Source organism: Cyprinodon tularosa, unplaced genomic scaffold (assembly GCF_016077235.1).
Source record: "Cyprinodon tularosa strain WSP-4 unplaced genomic scaffold, ASM1607723v1 ctg395, whole genome shotgun sequence".
NCBI classification, from domain to species: Eukaryota; Metazoa; Chordata; class Actinopteri; order Cyprinodontiformes; family Cyprinodontidae; genus Cyprinodon; species Cyprinodon tularosa.
The window spans coordinates 342,150-362,175 of NW_024039113.1; the positions used below are offsets into that span (position 1 = coordinate 342,150).

The 20,026-nt window shown below is 37.6% G+C and overlaps 2 protein-coding genes across 2 annotated transcripts in view; both read left to right on the forward strand.

The window, feature by feature from the left end:
• Window positions 1-801: 801 nt before the first annotated feature.
• tmem9b (TMEM9 domain family, member B) lies at window positions 802-6,399 on the forward strand. The gene is made up of 5 exons (XM_038297748.1): window positions 802-1,027; window positions 1,597-1,688; window positions 1,780-1,888; window positions 3,126-3,263; window positions 5,354-6,399. The coding sequence occupies exons 1-5, from the start codon at window positions 953-955 to the stop codon at window positions 5,507-5,509; spliced, it is 570 nt and encodes a 189-aa protein (XP_038153676.1). The 5' UTR covers window positions 802-952; the 3' UTR covers window positions 5,510-6,399.
• Window positions 6,400-9,797: 3,398 nt separating this feature from the next.
• The window catches only part of dennd2b (DENN domain containing 2B), an 82,308-nt gene continuing 72,079 nt past the window's right edge, over window positions 9,798-20,026 (forward strand). Inside the window, exon 1 of the mRNA XM_038297731.1 lies at window positions 9,798-9,945. The gene's annotated coding sequence lies outside the window, so the exon portion shown is untranslated. The remainder of the gene's footprint in view (window positions 9,946-20,026) is intronic.

Here is a 20,026-nt window from a genome sequence, read left to right on the forward strand (position 1 = left end):
TCTTTCAGACTTGGACAAGAAATACGATATAAAATTTGGGTTTGATACAAAAGGAAACAAAGTACTAGTAAAGCGTTCCCTAATTTTTGAGTTTTTTAGTTTATTATCTGTGATACTGTGTCCACTAATTAGAAGTCCAGGCAGCACAGGGGTTCTGTAAACAGGGTTCTCATAAAAACCTTTAGCTGTGCATAAAATATTTGGGGTTAATAGCTCTAATAATTTTTTGAAATTCATTTCTGGTTATCTGCGAGTTATATTTAATTCTAAAGTCTTCATAAGACATAATCCCTCCATTATTTAACAAATGCATCACAGACCAAACACCTTGTTCTAGCCAATTACGTGCAAAGTTTGATCTATTATTCCCTTTTATGTAACTGAAATTCCAGAAGGGAGTATTGTGTGGGCTGTAGTTATGTTTATAGATTAATCTCCAATATAATAAAACCTGCTGGTGAAAGAAGAAAAGTTTAACGGGTAGTTTTTTTTTTTTTTCCATCAAAGTCACATCTAAGAAGAAAACTAATCCCGCCCAGGTTTGAAAATATTTCACTTGGAATATTGAACCAGAATTGATTTTGAATTATTAAAAAAACCGAAGCCAATTAATTTTTTAAAGTGCCATTCATGCTGTCAAATTCAATAGCTTGTACCTATACCTTTTTTATATAGTGAGTTTTATCTCTCCAAATAAAGTAAAAATGCATCCTGTTGATAGATTTGATTGCTGAACGTCTTCCGGATGTTTGTTAAAACCAGAAACGGACATTTCCATTTAGCCCCGCCTCCTGTCAGGTCACATGACTGAATGCGGAAGTAGAGTCAGCTGACTGTGTTTTAGCTCGATGGCTAAAGGCTTCGATTTTTAGGTTGTCGTTCCTGGACGAACACTGGAAACAGCTTACTGACTGACAGTTTTTAATGAGAGTACCATAGTGACTGGACCGAAATGATGAAATTCCTGTTGGGCGTCGAGGCTCTCTGTTTGGCGAGTTTTGTGCTGCTCACTGAGGTTTCAGCGAAGGTAAAGCTGCTAGCTGGCTAGCTGCTAACTAGCTAGAGACAGAAATGGTGATGTTGGCATACTGAGACAAAAATCTGTTTCCTGTAAAATTCCTTCCCTCTGTTTGCAAAATATTAAGTTGTGGGATTAAGTTGGCTCAAATATGTAGTTAGGGTTTTATGCTTTTCTGTTAACAATATAGTAATAGAACTAACAAAGAAATAGTTCGTATTATAAAACAGTAAAATAAACATTATTGAGAACATTACTATTAAAAAAAGCTAGTTTAATTCTCCATTAATTAAACACAATACAATACAACAGCAACACATATATTACAAAATAAAAAATACAGAAATATTTATTGGTTTCTTAATTTTGGGGGTTTTTTAAGATTTAAATATTTTCCTCAATCAAAGATCAATTGTATAAAGTTGTAAACTTAATGTAAACTGAATTAGATGTCCCTTTTGTTTTCATTCAAGACAAAACAGGAAGTTGGCAGCAAAACCAAATGACAGGAGGTGAAAATGTTAAGCCCTAAAGATTAAACAGTTACTGATGTAAACTTTTTTTTTTTCTCTCCACAGAATTCAGAAGACATCCGTTGTAAATGTATATGTCCACCTTATAAAGAAGTAGAAGGACATATCTACAAACAAAATGTCTCCCTCAAAGACTGGTGAGTTTAGAAACCTAACTTCCTCCCTCTGATACAAGCTGTTTTTTTTATTTCTGTTAATAATAATCTAATATTGCTGTTCTCTTTTTAGTAATTGTCTCCATGTGGTGGAACCGATGCCGGTGGAAGGCAAAGACGTTGAAGCCTACTGTTTGCGCTGTGAGTGTAAATATGAAGAAAGAAGCTCTGGGACTATTAAGGTCAGTTCAGTTTCCATAAATGCTCAGAAAGAAACATTTTTGTGTTTGTATTCATGCAATTGTTGTGTCCTAATCTGATTTGGGATTAAAAGTTTCCATTGAGTCTCATGGTTTGGATAAATCATTTAATATCTTGTTTTAAGCACTCAATAAGAGGAAAATTGCTTGAATCACTTTTCTGATAAAAAACTTGCATTTACTTTTGGTTAAAGATTCTAGCTCTGTTGGTTAGCTGTCAGTAGGTTCAAGATTCAATTCCTAGGAGTGGAGTTTTCGGGAAAAGGTGGCCTGTTCCCCGTGCAGATTTTTCGATTCCTTCCAGTTTTAATTTTATGACACCTTCATTAAACAGGATAAAAGACCCATTTAGATTAAGACCTCTTTCACAATGTTGACCTGGTCCAGAAAGGCAGAAGCAGAAATCACAATGGACAAAATGGATTGACAAAAATGACAAAACAACCTATGAGAAAATGTATTAAGTGCGAGCAATTTCACTTATAATATTCAGGAATCATTACATTAAAGATATTTAATCTTAAAATGGTATCAACTGAAGATTTAAAACACAGGCTCTTTCTTTCTGCTTTGTTCAGCACTTTGATTTCTTTACACAGTACAAACAAAAACCAAACAACTTCGGTGTAATAGGCCAATTTAATGACCCTTAGGATAAAGTGTGCATGTCTACAACTTTATATCCTTTATGTATTTGTTCACCCTGTGACAGACTGGTGACCTGTCCTATCTCTCCCACACATTGACTGCTGGAGATATGCAGCAGCTCCAGTTTGACCTTCCAAGACTGAGGCACATGCAAAAATTAAAATCCTAAATAAAAAGAATGTCTTAATGAGTATTGGGGGGGAAAAAAACAAAACAAAAAAAGATAACAATGTAGAATGTTGAATTACAAAGTTCAGTTTTGCTCTTTGATTAAAATATTATTTTAATTGGTGTATTGCTGATATCCTTTCATTAGTTTGGTGCCTTATTCTGTCTCACCTTACTGAGGCTTGTGTTTAAAGTTTCTTGTCTGTGGTATTTTTTTATACCTTTTCTCATAAAATGTTTTCTAAGAGATGTGATGCTGCAGAATTATTTTGGTGCCTTATGACCAATTTGTGTCCCCTCATAAGGGATAAATGACTGTAATCAACATTTTTATCCTTAAGTAATTGCTATTTGTTGTACATTTTCTCACTGAGTAAATCCACGCCCTGATTTTCCTCTTTAGTTTACCATCATCCTTTACCTCTCTATTTTGGGCCTGCTTCTGCTCTACATGGTCTACCTGACCCTCCTGGAGCCCATGTTGAAAAGGCGGCTGTTTGGACATTCTCAGCTTATTCAAAGTGATGACGATGTCGTCGGGGTATGTTCGGCTTCAAAGTGTTATATTACTCCATCTTTGAACTCTGTCAGTATCATCAGGCTCTTTATGTGTAAGCAAATGGCTGAAAAACATCACATGATATGCTTTCATCCTGGGTAAAAATTAACAACGTGATAACTGCTCTCTATTTGGGGGGGAAAAAAACCTCTTGGAAATATGACCCTGGGTACTAAGTGAGTCCAAAGCAATCTTAACAGATGTTTCAAGCAGCGACTTTGCAATACATTAGCAACCAGAATCAGCTGCAAAAACTGCTCAGAAAGGAAGCTCTCACGCAGGCATTACAACGCATTAGTATTTAGCATTAATATAATAAAGTAGGGAAAATTGCACAGAAAACATGCCTATGTAGACTCCTGTCTATATAAGTAATACAACAACATCTTTAAAATGAGTTATTTATCCTTGATGGGATTGTTATTAACATTTTTCTTCAGGCTTTTCTAAATGTCTTTAAAGTTTCCTTTAGTATTTTGGGTTACAATTGGAATTTTTTTGTTGCTGTTGTTTTAAACCAATTTATATCTTATAGTTTTATTACTTTGACTATTAGAAAAACTGAATAAAACTATTTTTACAAACAGAAAATAGTATTAGACCTCCCTTTCTATTAATCTACGTTTACTTGATTTTGTGGCTTCTTTACTAATAAATAACTAGAAGACAACTGGACTGAGTGCTACAGGGTTTCATTAGTATATGTATTGGAGGTATAGTTGCTTTATTTTAGCTGCTATAGGACAATGCGCCTAATGGATTAAATTTAACTTCCAGTAAAAGTCAGGCATGCTGGCAGTAGATGCTAACGCAACATGACTAATGCTTCCAGGGTCAGAATCAGATTAGAATTGATCCTGTGTTCTATTGAGGTATTCTAGTTTCTGTTACTGCTTGAATATGTGGAAAAGAAGGAAAAACACATGGTGTAATCACCCTCAAGGAAGGTTGGCTTTTACTGCGTCCTGCAATTAGAGCCCTGGCACACATAAAACAAACCAAACATAAAAGAAACTGTGATCTTGTTTCAGAAGTTCGTTTTATTTCATATAAAAAATAAAAGAAATTAGGTGCTCAAAGAGAGGGGAAAAAAGTAATCAATTTGACCTTCTTTGGTGTGGCTGAGTGTTTAGTTATTAACAGAGCAAAGAGGTTGCAGCCTTTCCCTGAGGCTGAAGGTGGAGCTTCTGCTGCCTTTTGATCACGATGTGATTGAATAGAGTTCATTCAAGGGGCCTCTCATTAAAACCTTAATATTTACCTGAACAAAATTTAGTTCAAAGTTTTTTTGTTTTTATTCTGAACAAAAATTTGTTGTACATCTTTTCATTTACTATAATAAACAGGACTATAGTAGAAATACTGCAACATTCGCTGTAGAAAAGGAAGGTTTATTTATATTTAACATTTCAGTACAAGTATATTTGAAAGTGCTGGACATGAGAAGAAACAGAAAAGTTAATTGCATTAGCATAAAATAAAATAAACAATTACAGAGAAAAATATGAGCCGTTAAAATATGATTATGTGAAAATATGAAAGGAAAAGTTGGACTGAAAACTTAAATACTGTTTAAATAGATCAGACAAGGGCCACTCTGAACAAATGTGCTTTTAATCTTGATTTAAAGTGTTTTATGGATTTTACAGTGGTTTGGGGGTTTGCTCTAGATCAGTAGATCATAAGAGATAAAAGCTGCTTCTCCATGTTCTCCACAAAAGCAGGTCTATAAAGTAATTTGAAGCTAAGCCATTCAGTGATTGATCAAAAAAAAAAAAAAATGTTAAAGACAAAGTCAGTGTAAGGACTTTAGCACTGATGTTCTCCATTTCTTAGTTTTAGTGAGGATGCAGGCAGCAGCATTCTGGATCAGTTGCAATAATTTCTACTAAAGATGAAGACATGAATTAGTTTTCCAAGATCCTGCAGAAACAATAATGCTTCACATGAATTAATATATATATATATATATATATATATAGATATATATATAGATATATAGATATATATATATAGATATATAGATATAGAACAGTGCATTTTCTAATCAGCTCGCCTTTCTTTGTGTTTAGGACCAGCAGCCGTTTTCCAATGCACACAGTGTCTTGTCCCGTTCACACTCTCGACCCAACATGCTGAACAAAGTGGAGCATGCCCAGCAGCGCTGGAGGAGGCAGGTCCAGGAACAGAGAAAGTCTGTATTTGACCGCCATGTGGTTCTTAGTTAAACAGTTGTCCGAGCTGTTGGTGGAGAGGAGACCGGAAGAAAACATTTACGAAGAAAATAAAACACTGTGAGAGATCCACTTTAATTTGGTCATACTCTTTATTTATGGTTTAGTTTTTGTAGGTGAACATGGTACAAAATTCTTGATCTGTGAGGCTAAGGTTACCAGAAACACTTGTTTAGTCTATGGGAAAAGACTATAATGACTTTAACTTTGCACAACACTCAAATGAATAAGAATGCGACTACTCTGCAGCTTAAACATTTTCAAGATGGAGTTTCATCTCTTAAACACTCCAGTCTTTCCAGTTTACAAATTAAATGGCAACAACTGGATCAGTCAGTGGTCAGTATTTATGCCGTACGAACATGATGTAAAGCAGCTCATCTCATTTAAGCACAGAAGTGTGAAACATGAGTTTGTCATCTCTCTCTGGAAAAGCATGTTTTATAAAAGTTCTTTTTCTAAATACGTCCACCCTTTTGTCCTACCACCTGTTTAAATGTCTTACAAATAGTGAAATGTTTTACATAAAAATTGATGTTTAATGAAGCTCTGCAGAAATCAATAGCGATTTGGCTAATATAGCTGTGTTACTGATTCTGACCCTCTCTGACTGTGTAACATATTTACTGTATAGTCTTTGATATATATTGTGATTGGTTAGGAATCAGCTCCTTAATGAAGTCCTTCTCTAATAGACAGTGTGGATGCGGAAGATTTCAGTTACTCTGAGCTCATTGAAGTTTATTTTTTATAAAGTTTGGGTGGCCTGTATAGTCCTCAAGGTGGATAAACCACCACTAGAAGGAGACCTGTGAAAGTGTTCTTAACTATCGTTTATGTGTAATCTTTGACTCTTAAATAAATTTGTGAAATACCTGACTCTATTTCTTTTTTTTGTATCTGCTCGTTTTAATTGTCAGGAGCTTCAAACTATAGGAGTATTTGACACAGTTCTTGATTTTTTTCGCTTGTGATGATTTAGTAGTCCAGGACATGTTTCCTACAGAAACTCAGGGAAAAAAAATTATCTGAACATCTGCTTTGCAAGAGAGAGGACAAAAACACTACATTTCTAAGACTAAATATTCTTTTTCTCATTAGAAGTTGATTAAAAGTGCTGTTCTACCGATAAAAATTAACATCCAGGCTGGGCTCCCCTGGCAACAGGGGCCCTCGATAGCCTGGCTCCCAAAGAGATGCAAGGAGTTGTGAGTTAGTTTAGAAAGGGATCAGGCTGTTCAGAATTAGCATTTCTTTAATTTGATATTAATGATTTGATCCACTTCCCTCAAAACATCTTTTTTTTATGAAATGGGGGATTTTAACCGAAATGAGACTACTGAATGCTGTTTTAACCACATGAATGATTTTGGTGTTATAATGCAGAAATAAAGAATTTAATGTTCTAAGAACAAATTACAAACATACATTTTTAAATGCTTTATTTTGTAAACTTTAATTTCAATTTAATAGTAAAAACTACGTGTTGATCTTTGTTATTAAGTCTCCAGTTTTATCTGGAACTTTAGATGTGAACTCATGAAATCTTGTTTGGAGAAGATACATTCTTTTAGCGAACTGATGGGATCACAGTTTCTCAGATTTGCTTTTTTCCACTGTGAGAGAATGACCACAGGTTAAGTACCGGTAGCTAGGATCTGGGGATATTTCTTGCCATGGGTCCAAGATTTTTTTTTTCTTAAGGACAGTTTTATCCCATCTTTAATTAGCAGCAGAGTTCTTGGACTGGATGGACTCTTATATTTAGTATCAGGATGCTTTAAAATTAGCACAACAGAGGACACTTCATAGTTCTCTATTGTCTTTTGACAACTTCCTACAACCATGGGGGACTCACTCATCTGAGAAAGTACTTTAGCGCTTTGTTCAGTTGCCCAACCTTGTACTTCCTGCAGAATTTTGTTGGCTTAACATTTCACGTTGGACCGGAACACAGTTCCAATTTTTCCTTTTAGAATAAACTACAAAATAAAACTATATTGCTCTGTACGCTCTGTATGTAAAAGTAATAGAATAGCATGTTGTGCTTTTCCCAAAATAATAATGATTACTTATTGTCTTAGACTGTGAATTTGGCTCATGTAATTTTTTTCTGACATAATTTACACATACAAATAAAAAAAATAAAAAGATCCTCACCTCTTTCTATAAAAGATTGTTTTTCTCAGGGTTCTGCTTTTCTCCTATTCTGTTTTCTTACATAATATAGGTAATTATTTCATATCATCCAATTGGAGCACTTTAGCCGCAGCATGCTCATCATTTCCAGATATTTGTGTCCAGAGCTTTTAGTTTCCACAAAATGTTGGCCCATGAATACTCTTTATCCAGGTCACATGTTTCTACTTCACTCCAGCCTTTTGAAACACGAAAAATTCCTCTTTTGATGATGTCTTATACCTATCTGTTTATAATCTTTTTTGTTTATTTGTTTGTAATTACAGCAGGTACCAGGCATTTGCAAACTAAGCTGCTGAAAGGACCCCCAAACCCCCAATCCGATGAATGCTGCCAGTTTCACCACAGATAATACATTCTACATTCTCTAAAATGTACATTTGAAATGAAAAATATGTTTGTAAAAGGGCAAAAAATTTGTTTTCTTTGTGTATCCTCTTATAATCTGATGTTATATAAGTTTGATCCTTTCTTTGTATAAAGAAAGTATAATACATATCAGAAAATAATTACTAGTTATCTATTTTTTTTTATTTAATCTTAGTCATTTAAAGTTGGTCGTCTCTCCCAGATTCCTCCACATCTGTGTGCAAAAGCTGTTTATGGTGGTCCCACATCAAATTCAGCCCTAAGCTGATAGATCAATATTGCTAATTATTATTGCCTTTGTTATGCACACTTGGTTAAAATCTATGCAGCCAAGTAAAATTTAAACATATTTCCACATAAATAAATTAACATTTTAATTTGTCCCCCTTAGTTACTTCTTTAAAAAAAAACAGGCAGGGGCGGAGCTGGATGGGGGGCCAGGGGTGGCCTCCCCTGTGGCCATCCCTACCATTTTCCCCCTCTAATACAGATGGTGGCAGCAGTAATATTCTCAATGGGAATGTTTTCCCTTATTTAACATTTTAATTTTCTATATGTAAACCATTATCTGACAACAAAAACGCTGTGGTTAATTATGCACATCAATATACTATCATTAAGGATGATAAATACAGAATTCATGCTCTTTTCAGAACTAGATTTTGTCTTACATTGGGTAAAGAGAAAATTAAGTCTCTGCAATTCATCTAGGAATCTTCGCTGAAATCAGAGATAACTATTTTAATAACAAGTATTCCATTTAATTAGAACATGTAAATATAAATTTTATGCAGAATGATTATTAATAAAGTAGGTAAATAATGACAATGAATAAGATGTTTGCCCCAGAACTCAAAACTAAAAGAATTTTGTCCACTACATCAGTGGTCTTCAACAGGGGGGTCCGTGACCCCTAAGGTGTCCGCAGAGGTAATGCATGGGGGTCGCGAAAGTATTGGTTGATTAGACTTTTTCTTTTCATTTTCCCACCTGCAATTTTTTCCACTAATTGAAATGTCTTTAAATACTCATTAACATAAATTCAACACATTGTAGTAAACACATAAATGGAGGCAGAAGATGTCTTTCAGTCATCATTGCAAACATTCAGCGACACACAGGAGCTCTTTCAAGCTGGGCACCGTTTCATTCACAACACCTGTCCCATCAACGATTAATCCGAATCAGTAATACTTAAATAATCCCAGGGAGAACTTACTTTCGTTACATGACTCCATCTGTAATAGAGTGACTATAGGACCAATTTCATACAATATATATAATTAGGGGGTCCCTGCTCCATCTCACCCTCAGTTTGGGGTCCTTAGCCTGGATCGTTGAAGACCCCTGAACTACAGCTTTAATTTAGACAGCATGGATGATTAAATATATGTGTCTATTTGTTAGCAAAGGCTGTAGGAAAGTATAGTTTGTCTTTATTTAGAAAATATGGATGTTGTGGTTTACCTTTAGGAACAGTGTAGATTGGCCCTGAGGTTCTGGCCCCTATCCCCTCAGTGTACACTGGTTATTGCCTGGCCACCCTTAATAAAGTGTTAAAACAGGCACGTCAGTGATTGCAGAATAAAAAAGTAGATTATTGAGAAAACTTCGACCATCTTCTTTTCATTTAAAAAAAGAAAAAAAAGTGATTTCCATCCAGCAGCGTCATCGTTTCCTGTGCAGTCCGCTTTCCCCTTTATTTCCCTCCCCTCACTCACTGGATGCAGTTACAGACGGAGAAGCTCTTTTTCCAGCTGAAAAAACCCCTCCTAAATCAGTTTCCAGCCTGTAGACCGAAAGACGCTTCTTTGCTGCAGGATGGATGGTTAAAGAGACTCCGCGATTATTAACGCAATCCGGTAGGTGTTTTTCTTTTGCTTAAAAAATGTGCAATAGAGGGAAAATCTGACGGATTCATCTATTTCTTAAAAGTTTTAACAAATGTTAGTGTTTGTTTTGTTTTGTATGAAAATGAGAATTAAAAAGCAATAGGCCTATTTGTTGACAGGGATTACCGTTGTTTGCATAAGTTATTTTGAAATCGCTCACAGTTACTGAATTCGGTCGATGTAGTCTGTCTATGTTGATGCTTTTTGTTGGAAAATAGTTTTTTTTTGTCTCAGTGCTACAATTGCAATTTGCAGCCCACAGGGGGCAGCCAAGGGCTTTGAATGTCCCTCAATTAACAGCGGCTGTTTTCATTAGTGTGTTTTTTGGCTTCATGCAACAACGAGCCTCGGATTGATTTTTTTTCCTGAGTCAGTTTGGTAAGGAAGAGGATTAGGGCCACTGAAAAAAAATAAAGTAAGTTAACTAATGTTTTTATTTTTTTTTATTTAAGTTTATTATGGGAAAAAGTCAGAACTCAGAGATTAAAGTCAGAATTCTGAGATTAAGGTCAGAATTCTTAGATTAAAGTCATAATTCTGAGGAATAAAGTCAGAATTCTGTGAATAAAGTCAGAATTCTGACTTTTGTCCTATATTAAACTGAAATAAAATTTAAAAATCAGTTAACTTCTTTTTTTATTTTTTTTTTTCAGTGGCCCTAATCCTCTTTCGTAGTCTGGAAACTGTAACTCATACAGTCTTATAGACATCAACATGTGGATTTTCATCCCCCCAGTCTATTGTCTTCTCTCTATGTTCAAACAAGGCCGTTACCTGAGGATGCAATTAAATTTAAGGAACAGACAGACGTTGAACGTATAAGTATCAAATGTCTAAGAAAAAAAAGTATTTCCCAATCTCTATTTATCTCTATATACGTTTCAATCAATCCTCAATTGTTTTTTGGTTCCTTGGAGATGTTAGCAGGGGTGAAGCTAGATGGGGGGCCAAGGGGGGCCATGGCCACCCTTAGCTAATCATTGGCCACCCTACCATTCCCCCCCCCTCTAATACAGATGGTGACAGCAGTAATACTCTCAAGTGGAATATTAAAAATATTAAAAATCTTCGTATATTAAGAATTACTTGACATCAAAACCACTGGTTAATATGTGGTTAATGTGGTTAATTAAACACATCAATATACTAACATTAAAGATGATAAATACATAATTCCTGCTCTTTTCAGAGCTAGATTTTGTCTTATGGGGTAAAGAAAAAATTATGTTTTTCTGCAATTCATCTAAGAGTCTTCAGTGGAATCATAGATGACTATTTTAATAAAAAATCAATTCAAGTAGATATTAGTACTTGTAAATATCAATTTTATGCAGAATGATTATTGATAAAAGTAGGTGAAACCAATGGAAAAGATGTCCGCCCCAGAACTCAAACCTGAAAGAATTTGATCCACTAAACCTTTTATGTAGAAAGCATGGATGTTTAAATATATGCATCTATTTGTATGGAAAGGCTGATGGAAGGGATAGTTTGTCGTTATTTAGAAAATATGGACATTGTGCTTGTTAATTTCCCTGTTGGAAAAGTGTAGATTGACCCTGAGCTTCTGGCACCGATCTACTATTGGCCCCCCCTCAGTGCATTGATTATTGCCTGGCCACACTTATAAAAAGGTTCTGGCTAAGCCTCTGGATGTTAGGAGATAAAAACAGTCTATGTGACAAATCCAGCTCTGTTGTGTTGCAAGATGGGAACTTCAGCTATTCAGAACACTTTATTATTACTCGAACCCATTAGCAACTCATTAATTAAAGACCAAAATCAAGCTGTTCATATTATATCAGTAGTGGACAAAGTCCTCATCAGTACTTGAGTAAAAGTACTGATCCTCATGGTCAAATCTTACTCAACTACAAGTAAAAGTTACTTACATCTACTCAAGTTAAAGTATTGAAGATGAAAAAAATGAATCGGATTAATCTTGATTAATCTATAATTGAAATAATCATCAACTAATTTAGTAATCGATAAATCATTAACTAATGTTTTGAGGCTGTAAAACATGCCTTTAGCTGACACAGCAACCCACTTAGAGCAACAATTATACCAAAAATATTAATACAAATATATAACAATTTTGCATTTAAGACAAAGAACTTTTTCATCTGTCAATAGTTCTATCCAGAACTACTCAAGTGGAAAAGTTTTAGTTTCACCTGGTTTCATTTAGTAAGAAATCTTCTTTAAGGAACCTTTGGCTTTCTTTATTAATCAAAAAAATATTCACGATTAATCGATTTGCAAAATAATCGTTAGTAGCAAGCCTAATGGAAGTACTGACTTTTGAGGATTCAAAAGTAAAGGCATTTAAAATAAGTTTAGCATAAAAAAAATAATTCAAATTTCTAATATCAGTAATTTGAAAAAAGATTGTAACTTTCAGAAACCACCTGATGTATTGATGCATAGAACCACTCTGCTATAAAATCCACACCACCTATAAAGAACTTTAGCATAAAAAGCTATTTTTATTATTGTTTCTTATTTACAAACAAACCAAAAGCAAAACAGGAGTGTCTTGATTCTCCTCAAACTTTCACTATGGAATAGAGGTTAAAGGTTGAAATCTATTACCTCAAAGACACTACAACTCTGCTTTGACAACTCATCCTACTGAACAACTAATGCCTTAAAGGTATAGTGGAGAATTTTCACGAATTTTTGACTGTCCTCTTCACTTAAAAAAAAATGCACATGCACAACCCTGTACCTGCTCAAGAGAGGGAACGCCTGGATTTTCTCACATTTGTTGAATGTCATGCAAATCTCTAAAACAGTAGAGTCCAAATTCAGTCCTAAGGTCTGCTATCTTCCATGTTGAAATTGCATTTCAAAAAGAAAAACAGCAGCAGCAGATTACAAAACTAAGCTGAGCCAAAAGGAACAAGTAACGAACAGCTTCCTCGAAATGTAGTGGAGTAGAGAGCACAATATTAGACTTTGAAATGCATTGGAATGAAAGTTATAAGTTGCCCCCCCACCAAAAAAAATAAAGATAAAAAAATTACTCAAGTACAGATATTCAAAAAAAGTACTTAAGAATTAAATAAGTGCACTTTGTTACCTTCCACCATTGTATTATATTACCGATGTGTTATGACAAAATATACTTTAAGACTTAGACCTAGGGAACTTTTAATGTCATTTGTATACACAGAGTGTATACAAAACAAAAGTTATGTTTTGAACTCTAATCCTTTAATAACTGGCAATTAAGTCAGATAACCTGTAACAAAATAAGTACAAATCCAGCGTCTAAGGGAGAAGGTTTGGGTGAGTTTTATATTTAAATTAGTCTATGTGCATGCGGTGAGGGATGAATAACTTAATACCCAGAAAGCAGTTTTTTTACCTTGGTCCATTGAAGGCTAAATGGGCCATATTAATAATCCAAACAGATTACCTTAGTGTCTCTGAACAATCATACAGCAGTTTAGGCCTCACTTTTCCTGTGGTGCCTTTAGTCCAAATTTGAAAAAACAAACCAAAAAAAAAAAAAAGATACATAAACAGGTGGCAGTCATCTTATTGAGCAAGTTGCTCTGCCTCAGACACCCCAGCTGATTTCTGTCCTTCTAAAAAGGAGGAGATATCATCACTCTACAAGTTGTGTCTTCTCCCTCTCACTGTTGACAAAACATATCAACTTAATCCTGAAGTCAGAGAGCTGCCTTCAGCCTGTTTCTTAAATGTGATATTTAATTTAAGATGGAAAAAAACAAATAAGACCCTGCCACTCTGGGTCTCTGAGCAAGACCCTTAACCCCACCCTGTTCCCCGGGTGTCCCACAATGGCAGCCCACTGCTTCCCAAGGGGATGGGTTAAACCCAGAGGGATCATTTCATTGTGACAGTGAAATTGCAATAAAAGCTGGAAAAAAGGAAAATAATAAAAATACTTAACCTTGTATACTAGGTGGCTAATAAATAATGGATTAAATATCTGTTAAAACAATAATAGAAAGCATAAATATAGTCACGTGAAAAAAAGAAAAACCTTAGCACTACTTTAAAAGCTAATATAGGCCACAGAACACATGATAGAGTTCCAAAACTGCTGAAGCATCACCTTTAGTTTTCAGCTCAGATATAGACAGCTGAACAGCTTACCTCAGGATGGTGACACCTGAGAGAAGAAAATAATAAATACATGAAAATATGCAAGAAAAGTCTAAACACATACCCTAAACTGTAGTCTCTACTGCCAAGGGTCTGACAATGAGTTAGCAGTAAGGTTCGTAAACCACTAAGGAAAATAAAACTAGATTTAAACTAGTCTAAGTGGAATGAAATATCAGCAGTGGATATGGCAGAGTTCAGAACCAGCAGTGCTTAATTATAAGACCAGAAACAAAGCAAATATGGTTCAAATGATGTTAAATTCTTCATCACTGATCATTAGCAGCACTCTGGAGTTCGAGAAGTAACAGGAAGTTGAATGTCATCAGCATAGCGGTAATCGGAGATATCTACGAATCCTAAAAGATGAAGTTAGGGGAAAAAATTAAATGAAACCAAATAAAAAAGCAAAGAAAAAAAAAAACCTGTTGAGTTTTAACCATAGATGACTTAAAGTTTGGTTTGCAACAGAACACTTCCAAATGATAAATAAACCGAAGCAGTACCTTGGTAATTATTGAACAATAAATCCCATAATAAGTTTCAGAGCTCCGTTGTGAACCCATTAAGGTAATAACGATATCCATGTGATATTTACTTTGAGTCAATGAATTTCACTTATGAGCGTCTGTTCAAGCTTTGATGCTCCAATATAATGGAAGGCGAGGATGTGGGTTTTTTTAAAATGAGAGTCCAGATGGCTTAGTAATCGATGTAACAATGGAGCTGGATCCTGGTAAAACAAATCCACAAATAGGAGCCAGTTGCTTTGCCTTTTGTGCTCAGATGCAGGGATTTGGAGTTTTTTCCGGAAAGAAGGTCTTTACAAGACCTTTAAGGTTTTGATGGGGACTCTGAGAAAAGCTTCCTGCTGACTCAATGTTACATACCGCCATTACGGATGTCTGTGTTTTTTTTGACTTCCTCCACCTTCACAGGCCTGTGGGACGTTAAGACAATCCCGCTTTTACCCAACAGACTGAAAGACGTTGGGTTTATGGGTGAGCTGTGCTTCTGATTTGGTTTAAATGTCTCTCAGGACCATTACTTTGCTTTTTGATGATATAAAAAGACAGACCCAATCAGTATTCTGCTGTATTTTAAACAAAACAGAAAGAGACCGAAATAAAATGAAATAAGCTGACTATTTAAAAGGATCTGAGGGGTAGTGTGTTCTCCACAGGCATATCTTATTTCCTGTATAAATGTGTTAAAATATTCTGACAAATTAATCACTGGGTAGCATGCTCACAATTTTTGAAATTCAAGCAGCTCTCTCATTTTGAAGCCTTGCATGATTTTATTGAAATATTGGAGGAAATACACATAGAAGCTATTTATTATGTAGGTTGAAATGCTTTTACTGATTGGGTGGATTCACACCACAGAGTGATAGATTACAGTTACATTCCTTGTAAAACGTGTGGTATTAAACTTTATACCTTATAATGCTCTGGATGCCAGCCAAAGAAAGATAAAAAAAGCTTGGTTGACCATGCTCTTCTGAATGAATAGCTTTTAAATAAGACTGTTATAAAGTTTATAAGATAGCAATTAAATGTTTTATGTGAATCTTTCAAATGTACAAAAATGAAGGAATGACAGTGGTTTGTAAAAATTTCCCTTCCCCTCTTCTTTAAGTGTTTCAGAACATAAAAAAAAAATGAAACAACCATGAAGACACAAGAAAATGCAGACTTTGGTTGAAGTTTTTGTTATTGAGTGGGAAAGAAATCCAAACCTACATGGCCTTCAGTGGTTGATTCCTAAAATTAATTACTGGTAGTGACTCCCTTAGCAGCAATCACTGCGATCAGGTGTTTACAATTACTTGCAATGAGTCTTCTATAGTGCTGTACAGTAGATGAATTCCCTGTATTTTCAACCATATTGGAGGGTTTTTAAGCATGGAAATCTTTTTTAATGTCCTACTGTACCACATCACCCCATTAGGATTCAGGTCAGGACTTTGACTAAGATCCTGAAGTTTAAAGGTAGACAGAAATGAGGGGATGAAATAACTAATATAACTGTCCCGAGGTTTGGCAAGGAGATACCTTTATCTTGTAAGAAAAACTGAAATATCATGGTGAAAAGGAAACATTTGTATTTTTCACGCTATGGTGATAATACTAATGTTTTATCTTCCATGTCTGTGAGCTCAGTTTGTTGATAGTGTTTCAGCAGCTTTTGTCACATTTGTTTTACAGACTCAGCCTTATGTTCTGAAATCATTCTGATCTATCACTAATGCACAGCCACTAACACCAGTTTTCAGTGTGTTATTTGATTGCACTGATGTATACACAGAATATCACTGCTGTTGCTGATTCTGAGGATATTTCAGCAATTTCATTTCAGTGATCTGCCGTCTGTTCCTAAAATAGATTGAAAACTTGCTTTATGAGCCATTGATAAAAAGTCAAACATAAATATGACTGGATCTGGATCAACAAAGAACCAGAGTACACATAGTATCTCTTATGAAATTAGTGTAGTTACTGTCATTTTTGTGCTTCTATGTGAAATCGGTAGTTCTGCATCATATCTACACTGCAAAAATGATTTAGAAATAAGTTCAGATGCCCTAAATCAAGTGTATTTACCCTTAATTTTAGTAGTTAATTGGGATGATTTGCCAATGGAATGAGTATTTTTACTCTTAAAATAAGATAATTAGATAATATGGACGTGTAATAAGACAATACAATGCTTTTTCTTATTTAAAATGTAAATTGTCTTGTTCCATTGGCAAAGTGTCTCACCTACCTCTGTCATGATGGGTTCACTGAAAGCGACCCAAGAATGCAGAACACCTCTGACGGACACAAGGATGAAAGTTTAACAGTTTTATTTTGTACAAACACACTGAATATTCTGGTTCAGGTTCGGGGCCTGGATTCTGGTTCACCGGAGTCTGTGTGAGAGACAGTTCAGTTAGCGTTGCCAACAGAGGTTTGATTTCCAGAAGTCTACTGATTGTACCTTGAGGGTTCTTGAGGTTAGCTTTGGGAGAGTCACTGTTGGTTCTGGAGAAGAGTTCATCAGCAGAGTCCGTAGCTGCTTCAGCGTCTCACGTCTACTTAGAACAGACCTTGGCTTTGGGTTACCCAGCTCAAGTCCAGAGCTGCTTGGAGGTTCTCTGTGAATCTTCGGGTTTGGCTCAGAGGGTCGGCTCTGCAGGTTAGCTCTTCCAGAGCTTTCACAGAGGAGGCACAGGTTTCCTGGAAAACAGACACAGGGGTTAGAATCCAAGCTGGATTCAAAAGTCATAGATTTACTCTGAGGATCTTGGCTTAAGCGCTGACCAACTGGAACAACACTGCGGCGTTGAGGCAAGGTCTGACAGCTTAAGTAGTGGATCCTCTGATGATCTAGACGAGCTGCAGCTGTGCAGGAGGCTCTCTCAGAGGATCCACGGCGGACTCTGCTGGAGAAAGGTGGAACTTCTCCAGCTCCCAACAGTACCCCCCCCTCAACGACCGCCCCTTGGCGGTCCGGAAGAGGTTGATGGGCAGGAGCGCTCGTACTCCTCGATAAGGGCTGGATCGAGGATGTACGAGCCCGGAACCCACTGGCGATCCTCCGGTCCGTAGCCCTCCCAGTCGACGAGGTACTGCCATCCGCGACCTCGTCGACGGGAGTCCACGATGCGGCGAACCGTGAAGGCCGGATGTCCATCGACCTCCATGGCGGGTGGTGGGGAGTCGGGCGGAGGGCACAGAGGGCTCGAGGAGACAGGCTTGATCTGGGACACGTGGAAGGTGGGGTGGATCCGGAAGGACTGAGGTAACTGGAGACGGACGGCTGAGGGGTTGATGACTCGAGTGATCCTGTAGGGTCCGATGAATCTAGGGGAGAGTTTTCGAGACATCCCCTTGAGGGGGATGTCTCGAGTGGACAGCCATACCTCCTGGCCTTCGGTGTACTCGGGGGCGGGACGTCTCCGGGCGTCGGCGAAGCGCTTAGTCGCTTCTGAAGACTGGTTGAGAGTGGCGTTGGTTTCCCTCCAGATCCTTTGGCAACGGCGGATATGATGGTTGACGGACTGCACCGAAATCTCTCTCTCGTCTGCGGGAAAAAGAGGTGGTTGATAGCCGAGACTGACCTGAAATGGGGATTGACCAGTGGATGCAGATCTGAGGGAGTTATGGGCGTATTCTATCCATGGCAGAAATTGGCTCCAATCCAAGGGGTTGTTGGACGTGAGGCAGCGAAGGGTGGATTCCAATTGCTGATTCATGCGTTCAGTCTGACCATTCGATTGGGGGTGGTAACCAGAGGTGAGAGAGGGTTTGCAGCCGAGAGCAGAACAGAAAGCCTTCCAGACCTGGGAGATGAACTGCGGGCCTCTGTCCGAGAGGATCTCTTGGGGAATGCCGTGTAACCGAAATACATGCTTGATGAGAAGCTGGGCGGTCTGGAAGGCCGTGGGAAGTTTTCTGAGGGGAATAAGATGGCAGGACTTCGAGAAGCGGTCAACAATAGTGAATATGGTGGACATACCTCGGGAGATAGGGAGACCGGTGACGAAATCAATGGCGATATGGGACCAGGGACGCGAGGGAACAGGAAGTGGTTGAAGCAGGCCAGAAGGAGGTTGGTGTGAGGCTTTGTTACGGGCACATGTGGGACAAGCAAACACATACTCCTTTACGTCCCTGTGGAGAGTGGGCCACCAGAAGCGTCTGGAGATGAGAGCTACTGTTCTACTGACTCCTAGATGAGCAGAGAATTTGGCGGCATGCATCCACTGGATGAGACGGGACCTGACAGAAGATGGAACATATGTACGATTAGGTGGACCGTTACCTGGATCGGGTTCAGTGGCCAGGGCTGAGTTGATGAGGTCAGTTATCTCCCAGTTGACCATTCCCACTGTACATGAAGCCGGAAGGACAGGTTCAGGTGTCTCGGGATGATCGACGGAGTAGAGACGAGAGAGAGAATCGGGCTTCACGTTCTTGGATCCGGGTCTGTAGGAGATGATTAGATTGAACCGAGAAAAGAAGATTGACCACCTGGATTGGCGAGGATTAGCTTGTTTTGTTGACTGGATGTAAGCCAGGTTCTTGTGGTCAGTCCAAACAAGAACCGGGTGCTCAGCTCCCTCCAGCCAATGCCTCCATTCCTCCAGTGCCAGTTTAATGGCCAGGAGTTCTCGGTCACCCACATCATAGTTCTGCTCAGCGGAAGAAAGCCTACGGGAGAAGAAAGCACAGGGGTGTATCTTCTGATCAGATTCTAGTCTCTGGGAAAGGACTGCTCCAACACCGGAATCAGAAGCATCCACCTCTAGGATGAATTGCTTAGCTGGATCAGGTTGCATGAGGACTGGTGCTCTGGAAAACAATGACTTTAATTTTTCAAATGCTGCTTGAGCCTCGGGAGTCCACTGAAAACTGCGTTTTACAGAGGTCAGAGAAGTTAAAGGAAGGGCGGTCTGGCTGTAGTTTCTGATAAACCGACGATAGAAGTTAGCAAAACCCAAAAACCTTTGAAGTTGTTTGCGGTTCTCTGGAACTGGCCAGTCTAAAACTGCCTTAATCTTGTCCTCAGATGGTTTAACCTGGCCGCCCTCGAGCACAAACCCCAAAAAGGTGACTGATGGTTGATGAAATTCGCACTTCTCGGCTTTCACGAACAGTTTATTTTCAAGCAGTCTCTGTAAAACAAGACGGACTTGTCTTTTATGTTCATCGAGGTCCTTGGAGTAAATGAGAATGTCATCAATGTACACAAAAACAAATACGTTGAGAAAGTCTCTTAGAACATCGTTAACGAGGGCCTGGAAGCAGGCTGGAGCGTTGGTTAGACCAAAGGGCATAACTAGGTATTCGAATTGGCCCAAGGGTGTTTTGAAGGCAGTTTTCCACTCGTCGCCTTCACGGATCCTAAGGAGATGATAAGC

What these genes read in the sequence shown, in the direction of transcription:
- tmem9b (XM_038297748.1), top strand. Translation starts at nt 953, where the DNA reads ATGATGAAATTCCTGTTGGGCGTCGAGGCTCTCTGTTTGGCGAGTTTT. An exon ending in TCACTGAGGTTTCAGCGAAG is followed by an intron (nt 1,028 to 1,596) that starts GTAAAGCTGCTA and finishes TTCTCTCCACAG; the next exon opens with AATTCAGAAGACATCCGTTG. An exon ending in GAAGCTCTGGGACTATTAAG is followed by an intron (nt 1,889 to 3,125) that starts GTCAGTTCAGTT and finishes TTTCCTCTTTAG; the next exon opens with TTTACCATCATCCTTTACCT.